The sequence below is a fragment of the Lottia gigantea genome (genome assembly GCF_000327385.1).
Source record: "Lottia gigantea unplaced genomic scaffold LOTGIsca_42, whole genome shotgun sequence".
Taxonomy (NCBI): domain Eukaryota; kingdom Metazoa; phylum Mollusca; class Gastropoda; family Lottiidae; genus Lottia; species Lottia gigantea.
Genome location: NW_008709463.1, coordinates 1362345 through 1380462, shown reverse-complemented (window position 1 = coordinate 1380462; position 18118 = coordinate 1362345). Strand labels below are relative to the sequence as shown.

General features: G+C 35.5%; 3 protein-coding genes across 3 annotated transcripts in view; 2 read left to right on the top strand and 1 right to left on the bottom strand.

The window, feature by feature from the left end:
- The window catches only part of LOTGIDRAFT_233682 (hypothetical protein), a 51606-nt gene extending 43094 nt beyond the window's left edge, over positions 1-8512 (bottom strand). Inside the window, exons 1-4 of the mRNA XM_009060420.1 lie at positions 8457-8512; positions 7571-7665; positions 6785-6942; positions 6529-6563 (exon numbers count right to left, since the gene is read on the bottom strand). Of these exons, the coding sequence (XP_009058668.1) occupies positions 6529-6563; positions 6785-6942; positions 7571-7659 (282 nt within the window). The 5' untranslated portion in view covers positions 7660-7665; positions 8457-8512. The remainder of the gene's footprint in view (positions 1-6528; positions 6564-6784; positions 6943-7570; positions 7666-8456) is intronic.
- Positions 8513-8994: 482 nt separating this feature from the next.
- Positions 8995-12360, top strand: LOTGIDRAFT_217766 (hypothetical protein). Its single transcript, XM_009060419.1, has 5 exons — positions 8995-9055; positions 9545-9595; positions 9958-10163; positions 11094-11307; positions 12230-12360. The coding sequence occupies exons 2-5, from the start codon at positions 9550-9552 to the stop codon at positions 12328-12330; spliced, it is 567 nt and encodes a 188-aa protein (XP_009058667.1). The 5' UTR covers positions 8995-9055; positions 9545-9549; the 3' UTR covers positions 12331-12360.
- A 1092-nt stretch (positions 12361-13452) lies between these two features.
- Positions 13453-18118, top strand: part of LOTGIDRAFT_233666 (hypothetical protein) — a 36733-nt gene continuing 32067 nt past the window's right edge. The window contains exons 1-3 of the mRNA XM_009060418.1: positions 13453-13607; positions 13823-15184; positions 17975-17997. Coding sequence (XP_009058666.1) covers positions 13605-13607; positions 13823-15178 — 1359 coding nt within the window. The 5' untranslated portion in view covers positions 13453-13604 and the 3' untranslated portion in view covers positions 15179-15184; positions 17975-17997. The remainder of the gene's footprint in view (positions 13608-13822; positions 15185-17974; positions 17998-18118) is intronic.

Below are 18118 nucleotides of genomic sequence, written 5' to 3'. Positions count from 1 at the left end.
CTGAAGGCCTATGTCAGTTTTAGAGAGTCCACATACCTAATTGTATTTACTTGCCTAGGTTCTATAAATACAGACAAACAAGTTTTTCTACTTTCACCAACTCATATAACTTGTAATTACTGTGATAAATGCACAATAAACCAGACACAATTGTTTATAACTCTGAAGTTTTTTAATTAAGATTTGATAAGTGTTCTGGGTGTTAACAACACCTATATTGTCTAAGATATCACAATAAAACACTCTAGTTTAGTGAGTAGTTAATATATTCCATAATAAAATTTAAGTGTTCGCAATATTAAAGATATAGTTTTGTTTTCTGTCATTGTCTCTTACCACATTTATTGCCTTAAAGTCACCTTGAAAAAACAAAATAGAATTGTTACCCAAAAACAAGCTTTGATAGGAGTCAATTCTTAATGCTTTAAAAACAATCAAAACATTTTATGTCAGAACTATCAACATCATAAATTTAAAAATGAAAATGAACAATTTTGAGATTGCAGTATAAAAATTATGATACATCTTTGATGATATTTATTTCAAGAATTATATCAAACGATTCTTTTGAATCTAACACAAAGTTCTCAATTATTCTAAAAATCTTTATTATAGACCATAAATAATCCAATTTATAATTCATTCGTCTAGCCGAAACGAAATCATTATAGAACAAAGAAAGATGACATCTAAACTAAACCATGATAGATTTAATCTAGTCTAAACCTAACTGTGAAAAACTAGAGTACAAACAAAGGTGTTGATTTTAAGAAATACAAACCGGTACTTTAAACTAACAACTATCTACAGTTTCAATGATCCCAAGTTGAGATAAACTGAGATATCAACAGACATAAATTAACACTTTTAACACCAACACTTAGATACATCAGTTTAGTAGAGGTAGGGTTAAAATATCAGTCATGACAAGTCCATTCATTCTGGAAATATTTTGATTAACCCTTTAAACTCTGACATTTAATTACAATAGTTCATTCAAGTTGGTGAGGGAAAGAAGGTAGGGTTAAGACAGAATTTTTTGGTTGAGATGATATAGGGGTAATTTATGATTTTGGACACATTTTTATATCTTTCTTTTTTTCATTCTTGAGATATTTTCATATCTGAAGTAGGTAGGGTCAAAGTTTGGAATTTGTCAAGTTTTGGTGATGGATTATGTACGATTAAGAATAGCGAATAAGTTTCAAACGCAACTCTCATGTAACTGAGTTGTAAGTTATGTTCAGAACTCATGACCACTTTCATTATTCACAAATATACACAACTGGTGATCACTATGGTAAGAGGGCACCTGTATTTTAGATTTTAAGCTGTAATTTTGGTGCTTGAAATGATCAGTCATCAGTCAGTAGGCTAAGATTATGTGTCACATATACTTATATAATCATCATAATATAAGTATATTGTGAAATACTTGATGACTAGAGGGTGTGTTGAAATATTTGTAAATAAAGAATACTCCATGCATCACATCATTGTTGTTATAATAATTGATCCCTTGAGACAAAGCTTAAATATAATTGATATAAGTATATCATTAGACTAGAACTCTTCTTACTTGGAGGTAGAAAAGCTTTACACCGAGGAAAGAAAACTGGTCTACGAAACCATTCTTTAGTTAGCTAGTTTTTCGCTGTTATGGTATAAATATATCATTGGAACGGTACTCTTCTTACTTGGAGGTTGAAAAGCTAATCACTGGGGACAAGTATAGAAATGGCCAAGAAACGATTCTTTAATTAGCTTCTTATTAAAATCTATCTGATCAAAATAAAGCTCACATATCTTGTTTCATTTGTTCTTCAGGGCTACTTCAGTCATTCTTTATTGAATTTTATAGATTGATTATTTCATTCTTAAACGTGAAAAATCGTGTATTTTATCAAAATGTTAATGTCTTTTTTTTTTATTTTCAGATAATCGATTCCCGGTTTCCACAGTTATAATGAATTGTTGATATAATAATAACATCATGTGATTCGTCTTAATGTCTGAATATTAAAGGATTTTAAACACAGCGTGGTACAATGTGGATATTTAATATGAAAATGTTGGGAGTGTTAATCTTAACGCTTGTGGTTCACGTGTCAGCGTTCCGAATTCAAAGTCGTTGTGAAACCATACATAATAGTGGTCATGTGATAGCTAATTGTTCTAGTCGTAATTTTGATTATATTCCGTGGGATTTACATCACGATATACGAACACTGGATCTCAGTGACAACAATATCTCCTTACTTCGTAAAAACTCGTTTGATAAATACATCAACATCGAGAAATTATATTTACAAAGAAATCAACTTCAGACCATCAAAGCTGGTGCTTTTTATAATCTCAATCGGTTAAAAGTGTTGGATTTATCAGGTAATAATTTTGAATTTGTGCCGACCAAATCGTTATCTGATGTTCCCAATTTAAATGTGTTGTCATTAAAAGCTAATAAGTTGAATCGTTTGGAAAAAAATTCTTTTCAAGGATTACCCTTCCTTCGCGAATTAGATCTTTCTGGAAATCACATCAATATTATCTCCCCTTATACATTCTCTGGTCTGGATTTATTACATACCCTACAGCTTCAGGATAACGCCCTGCAGAGTCTGGCCATCGAGGATGTGTTTGGACTCGGTCGGAAGTTAAAAGCAATTCGCTTGTATAATAATCCATGGTTCTGTGACTGTCGTTTACAATGGATGAAACAATGGCTGAATAACGGAACTGTATCACACGGACTAGAATGGAACTTTCCTGATCTCGGACCAAACTGTGCCGGACCCTCTCTCGTTCAGAAGAAACCTATCAGTCATGTGACTTTAGAACATTTTGCGTGTCCAATAGAAATGTACACCAGTGGTTCAAGGGTCATTCTAAAACCAGGAGATTCCACGGCGCTGTATTGTAAATATTTCTCTATCACCGAAAGCAGTGTTGTCTGGTTTAAAGCAAACCAAATGATTACGAACTCTCTTAATCCAGATAAATATAAAATCATTCAATCTGGACATAACGTGAAACAGAGTGTTTTGAATATTTATGACTTTCAGAGTGAGGATGAAGGGGAATATCGTTGTTTGGCTGAAAATATTCGCGGCACAGACTATATCAAATTCGATGTCATGTTCGAACAACCAAAATCATTGGTACGAAAGAATTGGCAACTGCTCAACTTTCTGGTCAAAATCAGGAAAAAATTATTATTGCAGTTTCAGCGGTGGCTGGTTTCGTGATCCTTATTCTCATAGTCTGCCTGATCGTTAGATACGCGATTCGAATAAAACAACGTAAAAAACAGAAACGTGATCAGATTCGTCTTCAGCTCAAACATCACGACCTGGAAACCACCAACATGGATAAATCTACAGACAAGATTGATGGTGAAGACAGCTCTAACGACGAAACATTGATGAAATTAAAAATGGATGATCGCGAATCCATTCATTCAGAGAACTCCTTTTCAAATATCTACGCCCCCACGGCCAATAACGGCAACACCTACATATCATTTAGTAGTGAACTGACGGAACCTGACCCTGATGATATCAGTCAGATTTATTCGGCTATCAGGAACCCACCCCCTCCTGGGTCCCATACAGAGTCTACTACCCCTCTCCTGGATTACCAGTCACCGTCATTTTACGAATCAGATGAACCTATTTATGATTCCCGAGCCTATTCTGTCGTCAGCGTGAACGTACCACACCGAACCAACTATTACGTCGCTCAAAGTTTCAGCCCTAGAACCCCGGGAAGTGTTCGTTCCAATAATTTCTATCCCGAACACGATCAATCGAATGATTTTTATGATTATAATGACGTAAAAGATTACAGTAGAACCAATTTCCCTGATTTCAGTGACTATCGTGACGTGTATAAACTACCGTGTACACCACCAACTTCTAAAAATCTCACAAACGACAAGAAAAGTGCTTCGGTTGGACATTTAGGACCAATGGGTCCTCGTAAACCACCTCGTTCATTCCAAACGTACACTCCACGAGGAACATCTAGTGAAATAGGTGGAGTGAATCATTCTAAAAGACCTCCGCGAGTTATTGGAAATGGAGGTGATTACATTGTGAAATCGAACCACATGTATAGACCGCCTGGCGTCGCCACTAGTGAAATAATGGGACCAACATATTCCCAACCCATGAGACAATTTGGGATGCCAGCAGGAAAAAATTTTGGTGCTAACTACAATCGAAAACTTGAAATGCCAGCGTACGAACTTGCTAGAAGTTTTACTAATGACAATCGCTCGGAAATTTTATCATCAAATCTATCTCGGGCTCCTATTTCAGTTAAAAGTGACACTTTAGGCTCTAATGCTTCTCAAAGGACCCGGAGTTCCGTCAGTTCATCGGAACTTTTAACACCCCCTACCCCCCCTAGAACAATCAGCCCCTCCCCACCACGCAGTAAAAAGGGAAGTACCCCTTCTACACCGACTTCTCCAGGACGCTCAATAACATCTAGTATTGCTTCACCCAGCTCTTTTAAAGACTTGCCGCCTGGCACTCCAGTGTAATATATAATAAAAGCAAGAGTTATTGCCCTTGCCATTGTGAACTAGTTTTAAATGTAAATCTTTAAAAATATTTCATCGTGATATGTGTGTTATGGAGTCCGTAAGGGTCATTAAAAAACTCTGTTATGTCGTTATGAGAATTTGAGGTTTTTTTTTTGTTAATTTGTGCTCAGAGAAAAATAGAAATACAACTGTATTAACCTCAGAAACAGTTTCATTTACAACCAATAAAGTAACCTATTGCAAAAGATAAACCACAAGGTTGCAAATTTTATTTTTAAATATGTACAACCTTGTAGTGACTTTAATGATATATAGGTTGCAAAATGGAAGGGCGCAAAACTCTGTAGTTTCATTTGAATTTTCAAACCTGTTTTTTGATAAGATTGAAACAAAAAAATAAATGAAATGAAATGAATATAGTTTTACGTCCTACTTTTCTGCACCATGTGGGCTAATGAAGACGGGCAACGCCATGCAGGGTGCGATGAGGGAAATTTTAACGTGCACAGCCTGTAGCACACGGGGTCTCTGTTTATTGTCCCATCCTAACGACTATAGACGCTTTTTCCATATCAGTCCCTCGTACCTGCATCACTGACATGGGGAAACCGGGTTGAAAAATCCGAAGGTATTATCTCGATCTATGCTGGGATTGAATCCTGGACCTTCAGGTTAGCGAGCAAGCGTCTAACTATGATAAAGAGATTATTAATTTATAATAATTATCAACACCTAGATACAATTTGTTTGTTTTTGTTATTGTTCTTCTATGATTATTTATTCTAGTAAGTGTTGTACACAAAGACAAAATACGAGATCTCTTTTATTGACCAGTTGTGTTTTCATGGTCCAATGAATCTTGCATTTTTGTAAATTTGATCATGACTATTTTTTCTATTTTCTAAGGCATCATTTTGATTATAAATAGCAAAATACACATTTAACTAACTTTGCTCAGTCCAAGTTATGCATACACAAAGTTTCAACAATTTACATTGCAATACAGGTTAAATTCTGTTATCATATGATACTAATGATATTAAAGTCTACTTCTTGATATACTTATTTATTTATTATGTACTAAACAAAATTTGATTTCATTTGAAAATATTCCAGAACTTTGGAATATACTGTACTATTAATATTTGACCAAAAATAAAATTATCAAAATATTGAGTTAATTTTGTATTTGCTTACTGGTAAAGAACAACCTCAGAACCAACCCCAACCCAAACTTCATGGTAATCCTGTCTACCAGCTGTTCTGTGCATTGATCTTTCCCATGTTTTCAGTACTGCTGGGTCTACTGGGACAATTATAACTTATACTGGCACCAGAAACATTGATCGAGATAAGAACCTAAACTACCATTCTATCAATGTAACCAAGCAATTGTCATCTGATATCGAAATCTTTAAACGCCTTGTACAGGATTACTCAAAGATGGCAAACAAAATATGGCATCTCAAAAAGATATCCATAGCCTTTCTAAGTGATCAAATGCAAAACATACAATTGATATACAAGGTCTTAACAAAAATAATCTTTAAGTTTGACAACCACACAAGAAGATAGAATAATTTATAAGAGCATACAAAGAGACAAGGTTTGAACAAGTTTTTCATAGAAAATCTAATCAATGGGAGGCAACTCCAGGTATTTAAATCAATCAGACCACATCAAATTATTCAATTCAACAATCCCATTCATATTAAGATATTACCAATAAAGGGAGATAAGTACAACTTTATACTAAATCAACATTTTTAAATTATATGTAATACATATTATGGAGCCAGATCTAGAGCCCTTTATATTCTCCAGTGTGGCTTAATCTCCTAGAGCATTGAGAAAAAGTTGTGACTGTACATTTTTGACTGTTTGTATGTGTGCAAAAGGTCATTCATGCTTCAGTGATAAGCGATGCAATGGTTTATGATTGAATGAAAATGAGTCGAAAATTTTAAAACAGCACTTACCTTCTGGATAATATGATCAAAGTTAATTCCTAATTCTGAAATACAACAAAAACAGTTTTAATTTCTTCCACATATTAAAGTATTTTGCTGTCACAATCAGCAGAAACTTTCAATACATGTACAGGGAGACTGCATGATCTGTAAAATACCTGACCTAATAACATATCTTATAAATTTGTTAAATTTGTTGTTTTTAGTTTTGAATGATCTCCTCAAAAATCTTTGCTGAACAAAAAAAGATAAATCAATAACAAACCTTCCATTAATGGTGGCTCGTTCTCGTAGTCGTCAGGACCCCCTGGGGGTGCACTATAAGCAGCTGGGGGTGCCTGGGGTGTGAAAATAGACCCAGCATAACTTGGTGATGAATTCGTTGGAACATATCCTTGATTATAATCAAACTGGCCGAACTGTCTAAAATACAAAACATTTCAATTGTTACTAAGGCAACAAGTTACATAAATGATTTATTTTTTCAAGGCCATTCAATTGAGTTAATCTAAATTTTAGATGTTTCTGAACTAATTCTTATTTTTCTTTTTCCATGCCGATTGGATGAACAGATCTCATTGTTTTAATATCAAAACTATTGTGTGCTAATTCTTTGTAGGATTCATGTCAATTGTCTGCTATGCTTTCATTACTGACATCATGAAATACTTATTTTAGTAAAATTGCAGGAATCACTGACGTCAGACTAAAAATTGAATGGTGCAATCAATGATATCAGTGCCCCAAATACATAGACAAAATTTAAAACAACTGGCCCCAGGGCCACAACAAATTTCTCATGCTTAGCTTAGTTTCTTTTGAAATTAATAATGCTCCTTGCATCAAGAAAAGTTACAATTTAAAGATTAATGTGATAATGCCAGAAACTTTGTGCCCTAATGAATAGATTGATATTTTGTTTTCTATGATACAATCACTTATTCACCTGTATTAGTTGTTTCAATTTTGAGTAAAATCTCAGCTTAATATGAAAAAAAGTTTGTGACCGATGAGCCCTGTCTTTACAATCACCCTAATAAAAAAAACTTACTGCTCTTGGCCGAAGTTTGCTCCTCCCATATCATAACCAGGCTGATCATAGTTAGACTGAAAGAAATCATCTTGTTGAAATTGGGCCATGACTGTCTGAAAAAAAATAAACACATTGAAAAAAATATGTAAATAAATAAAGAGCAGCAAACAAAACCAAACCAAACATCTAAAACAACAAAATGTTGGTAACAGCTAATGAAATTTTCACTCAAGGAAGTATTTACTGTCACTGTACAAAACTAGATTTTAGACTAAACCCTTAGGCTTTAAATCTCTCACTCTTTCCATTGAAACTAAACTATTTATTTCCTCATGCACCTTCCTAACTTTAATTTTCCCCATATACCTCAGCATCATAATGTAGTTCTACTCACAGACAGGGTCTGATATTCCACTTTTGGCACCATTTGGCACCATGGTCTTTTATAATGAATTTTTGTAATTTTATCAAAACAGATTAACAAAATTTCACATTGAAACACGACTTCCACAAGTTTCACTAGTGCAGAAATGACCAAATGTGGAGTCAAAAATGACAACAAGTGGCAGAAGATGCCAAACCAAATTACCACTACCAGCCAGGTGCCAAAATGTCTAGTTTCCACTATCTTTATAGAATTTCATATCAAACTATTATGTGTCTGTTAATCTTTCAAAGACCAGCCGACTACTAAGCTGCATGGATTCAAGTTCAATGGATAAGGAAAGAGCAACCGAAACCAATGAATCACGATGCTCAGTGAGTTGGTCTTTTGCAAATTACAGACACAAATATAAGGCAAGAAAGAAACCTAACTTTGGACATTCTTTACAGACATAGAAAGCTAACGAAATGCTTCGGGGCTTTGAAATGGGTATTGTGTGTAATTATAAAAGTTACAAACTTTTTAATTAGTTTGAAGATTTAGGAAAATCGAAAAACACGTCGTCTTGTTTACAACTGTGCTGTCAAAGAAAGACTCTGACAAAAGCGCAGAAGTCCAACAAGAATCGTCGATTATGCTGTGTTCACTGGAAAATTAAAAATTATGGATACGAGATACGAAACGAATGAACAAATTTCAAGAAAATATGTTTGGGATATGTTTATCAATATAAATAAGTGATGGGTATTATTTCAAAGCGATTTTAGGAAAATCTATTTGCATTGAAGCGTAATGAAAGGCCTCTATCAAATATATTAGGGAATTTATACGCAAGCTTTAAGACGATTGTAAATGACGATAAAGCGTAAATGAAAGAAACAATGTTCGACGTTGCGCGCACCTGCGCAAACCAAACTTTTTAAACTTCCTTTTCCGGTTTAGCCTTCAGTCAGGTGCGAGTTTCCCTAAAACTATCTGAAAATCCAATAAATTACCCTCTTAAATTTATACATCAGCGTCCTATTTACTTTCTAATTTATTTAATAATGCTTCATCTATCGAATCCTGTTGATTTAGACCCCTTGATCACCCCCTGAGCGCAATAGATTGATTCTAATGTGAGCATGTTGGAGTTAGCTTTTCTTAGGTCTTGAAAGTTGAATAGTGGATCACTGATCAGCTAGTCAAAAATGATAAATTCTTGAGGTTTTGAAGGCTTTAAAAGTTACTTTGGATTATTTATTTTGAACTTCGCCCGTCTCTTTGCAACTGATTGCATAGGGAATAATACAGAACACTTTAATACGATTTTACTCATGTCGGCCATGTTTTCTAGTGAAGTAGTCATAGTCGATGTGCATGATGATTTTGAAGTCAAAAGCGCAACAGTAGCATTTCTATTGTCAGTAGCCCTAAAGTATCATTTTGTTTAGTTTTCTGCAGAAGAGAAGTATTTCTGTAAAGCCCTTTGCAGGCTTAAAAACTGAGAAACTTTCTTCCAAAGTGCTTATTTAGGCTACAAGTAGTCTAAGGCTTGTGTTTCTTTTGTGATTATGTGGTGTCAAATCTTATCTGCCCTGCAATTTACGGACATTTTTATTTTGTAGGCAAAATGAAGTTGATAAGCTCTTCACAGACTGTTAACATCCCAAAGGGAGGTAAGTATTATGTTTTCACATTGAAAGTCTTTGATTTCTTGCTTCACTATTGGTTTGATGACAGGGGTTAGAAGCTGACACCAGACCAACTTACTTCCTTGAAGTTTTTATGCATGACATTTGATTGCTTAACAGACGTCAATCCATCTTGCTAACGACTGAATTAAACAAACGGCAACTGTTTTATAACAAGTTTCATTGTTATCAAGTAATCTGAAGGGTTGTTATTTGCCTGTGTGCTGTGAATTTGATGTTTAAGAAAAAGTAAAGAATTCAAAATAGTACACACACATCTTTGATAATATAAATGAATTAAAATTCTTATATTGAGAATAAAATTTCATTTAATTTTTTTTCTTCAGTGTCCATTTGTGTGAAATCACGACAAATTACTGTGAAGGGACCACGAGGAACTTTAATCAAGAAATTCCGTCATGCTGGTATCCATATTTATATGAAAGATCATCGTCATGTGACTGTAGAGAAGTTTTTTGGTACCAGTAAACAGTTGGCTACTGTTCGAACCATCTGTACTCATGTTGAAAATATGATTAAGGGAGTTGTCAAGGTAACGGCTGGGTGATGTTTTATTTTGATAGGTTGTTATGGTAGATTGTTAGAACTTGGACATCATATGCATGTTTATGTTGGTGCTTGTTGATTCCAATCTTGGTTAGCCTGTGAAAATCTGGTGACCTTGAATAAGTCATCTTTCATCATTATTCCAGTCAACCCAGCTGTAAATGGGTACAGAAAATCAAGGATAGATCAATGCCCAGTTTGGTCAAGGACGAACTGATAGAAAGGATCCTTAAGTTTCTTTTCTTGTAAAAAAAAGGGGGGGTTTGATATATTATGTATATAACAAAGGTAACTGTAAATAAAAAATTGTTTTAATGATGACAATCTACATGACGAGTCATATTTGTCTCCAGTTATTTAGATATTCAGATAGTTTTTATCTGGTATTTATCTAACTTGATAAACGTGATGTTTCTGAGGCATTTGTCTGAAAAACTTTTTAAAACTGACTTGATTTGTTATTGAAAAAAAAAAGGGTTTGATATATTATGTATATGACAAGGTAACTGTAAATATAAAATTGTTTTAATGATGACAATCTACATGACGAGTCATATTTGTCTTCAGTTATTTAGATATTCAGATAGTTTTTATCTGGTATTTATCTAACTTGATAAACATGATGTTTCTGAGGCATTTGTCTGAAAAACTATTTAAAACAGTGACTTGATTTGTTATTGAAATTGTTTTTGTATATTTTGCTAAGACAGAACAGTTTCCAGGCTTCAAATTATATGAAATTTTATGAAATTTCCTCTCATAGAAAAGAGGAATTTGTTCTCAAAAGAGTGGATAAATATCTTAACTTAAATTGCTTCACTTTTCATTCTCTCATAAACTAAACAATGGATTCATCTCTTACTGATAATAATAGATAAAAGACTGAATGGAAAGCACGAATTTATCTGTTTTTCAGGGTTATTTGTACAAGATGAGAGCTGTATATGCACATTTCCCTATCAACGTTGTAATCACCGATGAAGGTCAGAGAGTTGAAGTCAGGAATTTCTTGGGAGAGAAATATACCAGAATCATCAACATGATGCCTGGAGTTCTCATCTCAGGATCTCCTGGACAGAAAGATGAATATATATTAAAAGGCAATGATATAGAAATGGTATCCAGATCAGGTATGTTCAGCTGTGTACTTGTTCACAATGTCAAACTATTGACTACCTTGACTGCATTAGCCATCTTTCTTGTATCACAGAATGCTGTGATTGGATTGTACACTAGCGAATACAGCCAATCAGAGTCTTCAATGTCTGTAATTGTACAATCCAATCATATCGTTGCATTTACAAACTTCTGTGATACAAGTAAAGTGGCTAAGGCTGTCAAGGTATAACTTGTACTTGCAAGTGTAAATATACAGTGGTTTTAATGATGACAATCTACATGACGAGTCATATTTGTCTCCAGTTATTTAGATATTCAGATAGTTTTTATCTAGTATTTATCTAACTTGATAAACGTGATGTTTCTGAGGCATTTGTCTGAAAAACTTTTTAAAACTGACTTGATTTGTTATTGAAAAAAAAGGGTTTGATATATTATGTATATAACAAGGTAACTGTAAATATAAAATTGTTTTAATGATGACAATCTACATGACGAGTCATATTTGTCTCCAGTTATTTAGATATTCAGATAGTTTTTATCTGGTATTTATCTAACTTGATAAACATGATGTTTCTGAGGCATTTGTCTGAAAAACTATTTACCTGTCTCTTTACTCAAATAAGCTTTCATATTATCATGGTAAGTCTCGTGGAATTAAATTAATTATTGAATTTACAAGCTGGAGCTCTATTTTAGCTTTCTGTAGCCTTTATCATAATTAAAATCCAATAATTGACTTTCTCCCTGCGATAAAAATGACCTATTAAACAAGCTCTTGCCAATAAGGTGGCTTTTCTTTTGAAGCAGCCAGTGCAACTACATTAACTATAACCATTGTTATGAATGGTCCAAGAAAACTTCCCGATTTTGAATGCTTTTTTTCTGATGACCAATTACTTCTGTAATCTCATCTTTGTTTGTATATTTCAGCTGCCCTCATCCAACAGTCAACAGCTGTCAAAGAAAAAGATATCCGAAAGTTTTTGGATGGTATTTACGTGTCTGAAAAAACTACAGTTGAACAAGACTAAATTAAAAAAAAAAGTTTTGAAAAAAAAATTGTTTTTATTGATTGTGACAAAAGGCCTGCCCCACCCCCTTAACGTTTTGAAAGATTAATGATACTTAATATCTAAGTGACTCGCCAAACCATACTTTGCCGACCTGTGTCAGTTAATTTCTGGAAACAGCAGAGGATTCTTCTAATATCCAGTGGCTTTATTCCACCCCACTTTCGTGCTTCCGCCATTCTGAAGGCTGCAGAGGGTCTCGCTGGTAACTCAGGCTGGGTTCCTGGGATCTGTAGAGTGGAGTGCGTCACATCTGACGAACATCTGTCCACGACATGACAGTTTGAATCTTATCAACTGGATTCATTCGACGAGTCGGGTGTTTAAATCGTAGTTGCCCATGGTCTACTTTCTAGCACTAAATAAGCCAAGCCCTTACAATCTGAACCACATAACGAAATCTAGAACATATCTCAAAACCTGGTTAGACTAGAAATAAGTGAATCTGTGGGGAATCTTTGGTCATCCAGTTTATCGCAGTTAGTGGGTGAGTCGATATCGTGTTTAATTAGATCATGTCAAAACCCGTATTTTTGTGGGTCGATATGGGAATTTAGACAAATCGAGTGAGAATCGTCAGTCCGCCTGATGTAAATAGAAATAAGAGTAGAGGTACTGTGAGGAAATAACGATACGGTTGAAAATAAAAGTGAATTCACGAGGTTCCGGTGCGGACACTTCTACAGTATCGATAATCCAGCACCAGATAGCTTATCTCGTCTATTCGCAGGCATAGTTTGTCTTCTGATGCAAGTTCTATCAAGGCATTATTCTATATGCTAATGATAAACTTCTTGTTTAACAAGGGCCAGAATCAGAGCTAACGGTCTACCGTGAAAGCCCCTTTAGCGCTCTGCGACAGATTCAGCTCCACGGAAACTGTCGAGGATTACCGAATGAGAATTGAGAGCACCGATTGGTTCGATTTGTCGTAATGATACTATTGACTAATCAGATTTCTAGAAATTGGTTACAAACCAGAATCGGAAGTTAAGTAACAACTAAACAGATTAATAATAGTTAATCTCATTTCGACTGTCATAATCCCGTTAGCTAATTGTAACCACAACAAACACAGGCAATCAATTAACCCTTGGAGACCAACTCAGTATAAATTAACCCTCTTACCAACCGAGGATATCAACATTTGAGTTGGCTACTGTTGTATTATAACCGTCTACAAACAATCGTCTCTATATTTCTCTTAGAGTTTTTATCAGAATCTTCATTTCAAAATGGTAAGTCGATATGTTCTATTAGTTTTTGATTGTACCGGACAAGAAACGTGATTGACACTTCGTAAAATAACCCGAGAGAAACCCAAAATCTATCTATGTTAACAGACCCTCCTTCGCACATTGTTAAGCGGACATACCGCTGTACATAATTATTTTTTTATGTTAAGTGCTCATTAAATACATTCTTCAAGATTTGCGTTCTCTTTTTCTTTCAGCGTGAGTGTATCTCTATCCATGTTGGTCAGGCTGGTGTCCAGATGGGCAATGCCTGTTGGGAGTTGTACTGTTTAGAACATGGTATCCAACCTGATGGTCAGATGCCTTCTGATAAAACTATTGGAGGTGGAGATGATTCCTTCAACACTTTCTTCAGTGAGACTGGAGCTGGTAAACATGTTCCAAGAGCTGTATTTGTTGATCTGGAACCAACAGTTGTAGATGAAGTCCGAACTGGTACTTACCGTCAACTCTTCCATCCTGAACAACTCATCACTGGTAAAGAAGATGCTGCCAATAACTATGCCCGAGGTCACTACACTGTGGGTAAAGAACTCATTGATTTGGTTCTTGATAGAACCAGGAAGCTGGCTGATCAATGTACCGGTCTTCAAGGATTCCTCATCTTCCACAGCTTTGGTGGAGGAACCGGATCTGGTTTCTCTTCCCTGTTGATGGAAAGATTGAGTGTCGATTACGGCAAGAAATCCAAGTTGGAGTTTGCTGTTTATCCTGCTCCACAAATATCAACAGCTGTGGTAGAACCCTACAACTCTATCCTTACAACCCATACCACATTGGAACATTCTGATTGTGCCTTCATGGTGGATAACGAGGCTATCTATGATATCTGCCGACGAAATCTTGATATTGAAAGACCAACCTACACCAACTTGAATCGTTTGATTGGACAAATCGTCAGTTCAATCACTGCTTCACTCCGATTTGATGGTGCCCTCAACGTCGATCTTACTGAGTTCCAGACCAACTTGGTGCCCTACCCACGTATCCATTTCCCATTGGCTACCTATGCTCCAGTCATCTCTGCTGAAAAAGCCTACCATGAACAACTTTCTGTAGCTGAAATCACCAACGCTTGTTTTGAACCAGCCAACCAGATGGTCAAATGTGATCCTCGTCATGGTAAATACATGGCTTGCTGTATGTTGTACCGAGGTGATGTTGTTCCCAAAGATGTCAATGCTGCTATTGCTACCATAAAAACCAAGAGAACCATCCAATTTGTTGACTGGTGTCCAACTGGTTTCAAAGTGGGTATCAACTACCAACCACCAACTGTTGTACCAGGAGGTGATTTAGCCAAGGTCCAGAGAGCAGTTTGTATGTTGAGTAACACGACTGCTATTGCTGAAGCCTGGGCTCGTCTTGATCATAAATTTGATCTGATGTATGCTAAGAGAGCTTTCGTTCACTGGTATGTTGGTGAAGGTATGGAAGAAGGTGAATTCTCTGAAGCTAGAGAAGATTTAGCTGCTCTAGAGAAAGATTATGAAGAAGTTGGAGTTGATTCTGTTGAAGGTGAAGGGGAAGAAGGAGAGGGAGAAGAATATTAGTTTTCTGATTTTATATCAATAAAAATATTATTAATTTGTGTGGCTGTTTCTTTCAAATATGTGGGTACACAGTGTGTCCAGGCAGGGTATGCTTACTCTTCTAGACACCTGATACCACTCTTCATTATGAAATACTTACTCACTTATAATTGATATACTTTAATATATTTTAATATTTGTTAGAAATGAAGTAGGAATGCAATAGGGGGTACAACTTATTGTTCTAGGGGGGGAAATGCCCCACCCTGGGGCCGTCACTACGGACAATGTTTTATTAACATAAGGGAGCCCTAACCTAACGACAATGAAAACTCAATGCAGTAGATAGAAGAATAACGTCATAAACAATAAAATAACGTCACGTCATTATCTTGTCTTCAACGATTCCAAAGTAGAAGACGTATTTACAGTTAGCTCTGATATTTTACCAGAAATAACAACAGAAAAACGTTCCAACTCTTCAATTATGTTTGTTGACGGAATGGATACAGAAGCTCTCGCCACTTTCATTCCCTTTTTTGCATTACTTATGACAGAATTGCAACAGAAATTCGAGGAGAAAAACCTGGGTAAGTATTTCTGTATTTCACTTCAACAGAATGGAACATAATTTCAGTGAAATTTTACAGAAGAACTTGTTACTGCAGATCTTAGCTTAGTTGCTTGTATAAGCATAGAATCGGCACATTTAACTTTTAAATTCTAGAGTCCAGTGGCTCAACTAATACAACTATTTCTATTTTTACAGGTGACAATCCTAGTTCTGGCTATGGTTCAGTTTCAACTGAAACCTTGACAGAAGTTCCCACAGCTACCAGAATAATTTCCTCCAAAACACGGTATATGGTGAATTATATCACGGGACCCATCTGCGAAGCCACAATTAGAAATGCTCTCAGAAATCTAAGACAAGTACCACACCCAAAAGATTTTCTAGCTATACCATATCTACCTCCATCATTACCTCGAACATTGATAAGTTCCACCACCATTGATGATTTAAAAGATGCCACAAATGGACAGAACATTCAAAATATACCACCGCCTTGTCCGGAGAACATCCATGGATGGCAAACCGGATCTCATCTTAATACAAGACAAACAAAATGTCTAGAACTCGACACCGATATGACTGACCGCTTCATCGTCGAATTGAAACAGACAAAAAGAAATGAAAAGAAACCAGGACTTCTATCGGTAAGTAAAGACAATATTTCGTGTTTATGTTTCAAATTTTGTGCTGCCCTTTGAAAGCAGAAACCAAGAGGCGAAAATAAAGCAATACACATACGATTTTAATAGTATGAAAGTCTGGTGACCTTGATAAAGGCGTCTTTCTTCATTTATACTGGTCGACCTAACACTTTCCATGTAAGAACTAGACGTAGTTTCGTATGGCCCAACAGTAGGTTAATCTGGGAAAGATCAATGCCGAGAGGTTTGGCCAAGAACCAGCTGGTAGAAATGATCCTAATAGATGTTATCTTTGAAAAATAATAGGGTGGTCCTTTTCTTTCTTATTTCGTTATTTGTCTTCATTGAAATTGAAAATTTGATTATTTTCCGTATTTTCAGAAATTAAAGTTCTGGAACAAACAGTCCGAGTCCAAGAAAGATGGAAGTGGAATGGATTCAGCTAAAATAAAGAAAGGTAAATATAAACACAAATAATTTACACTTCTTCCAGCTAAAATTAAACAAAATAAAATTAACGACTTGGGGTGGGTAATGATTGAATGTTGATCTCGGCAGCCATCTTGTCTCCGTATTCTCGAAACGAACTTAGCTAGGATAGATCTTATAAGATCGTTTCAAGAACACGGGGCAAGGTCTAAACAAGAACAACGAGTCAGTACATGATTACTACTGTATCAGAGAGATTATCCTGAGTTTTTCCTGGTGGGGTACCAAGTCGGTAGCTCTGTTCAGCTGTATCAACGGTATTGTGGAGTAATTATTGTATTTTATTATTTCAGAGAAGAAGAAATCTGGAAGCTGGAAGAGAATATTTTGTTGTGTTTAATCTTCTTCATGTTTATGATTAATAAAAACTAGATACTCACCTCATTTTAGAGTTTTGATGTAGTCTGTAGCCAAGAGAAATTTATTGATATAAATATAAATGCGATTTTCTCCCATTTCATGCTGTCTTTTTTACAGGGGGCACAGGCCATTTTTTTGCTATGTAAAAGGATTGAACATTTGAAATGGGAGGGAGGGGGCGGGGGTAGATGGTCCCGATTCGGGTCCCATTTCTTCGTAAAGTGATGTAAAACCTAGTACACAAACTGTCTCTGAGAACCATGGTTAAGACCAAAGCTAGCCTTATTTGCCTTTGACCAATTTAAATCACTATTGACAACAATGTCTTAGTATCAAATCAAAGTCTATATTAACTTTAAATCTTCTCAAAGAAACAACTTAAATTGATTTTGAAAGAATTTTTTTCAATTTATATGTTTCCTGGTTCCGCCTTAATTTTAGATCTGGATTATGAACCTTTCAGGTCTGCTAATGCGATGCTTTAAGGTGATAGTCCATCCTCATAATGTGAACTTCGTCTTATACCTTGACATCATTAGCCATCACAGAATGCAGCGATTTAATTGATTGTACGCTACTTAATACAACCAATTAGATCCCGCGACAGAAAGCCTAAATATGATGGGTTATGGTTCACAGACTTTCTGTCGAGAGCTCTGATTGGCTGTATTCGGTAGTAATCAAATCGCTGCAGTTATCGTTGAACTTGGAAGAAGGAATTCAAATGTCATGTAGGAAATTTTATTGTTGTTATGGAGAACTCTTTGAATAAATCTGCTTCTTTAAGAATTGATCTGATTGATCACTATAACAGTGGCAGAAGTCCACTTCTATTGGATGGGATTTTTGATTGGCGGACAGTCACACAAACATTCATGAGGCCCCCCCCCCCCCCCC

Coding starts and splice junctions, on each gene's coding strand:
- LOTGIDRAFT_217766 (XM_009060419.1), top strand. CDS start 9,550: ATGAAGTTGATAAGCTCTTCACAGACTGTTAACATCCCAAAGGGAG. Junction 9,596..9,957: donor TGTTAACATCCCAAAGGGAG/GTAAGTATTATG, acceptor TTTTTTCTTCAG/TGTCCATTTGTGTGAAATCA. Junction 11,308..12,229: donor AGAAATGGTATCCAGATCAG/GTATGTTCAGCT, acceptor TGTATATTTCAG/CTGCCCTCATCCAACAGTCA.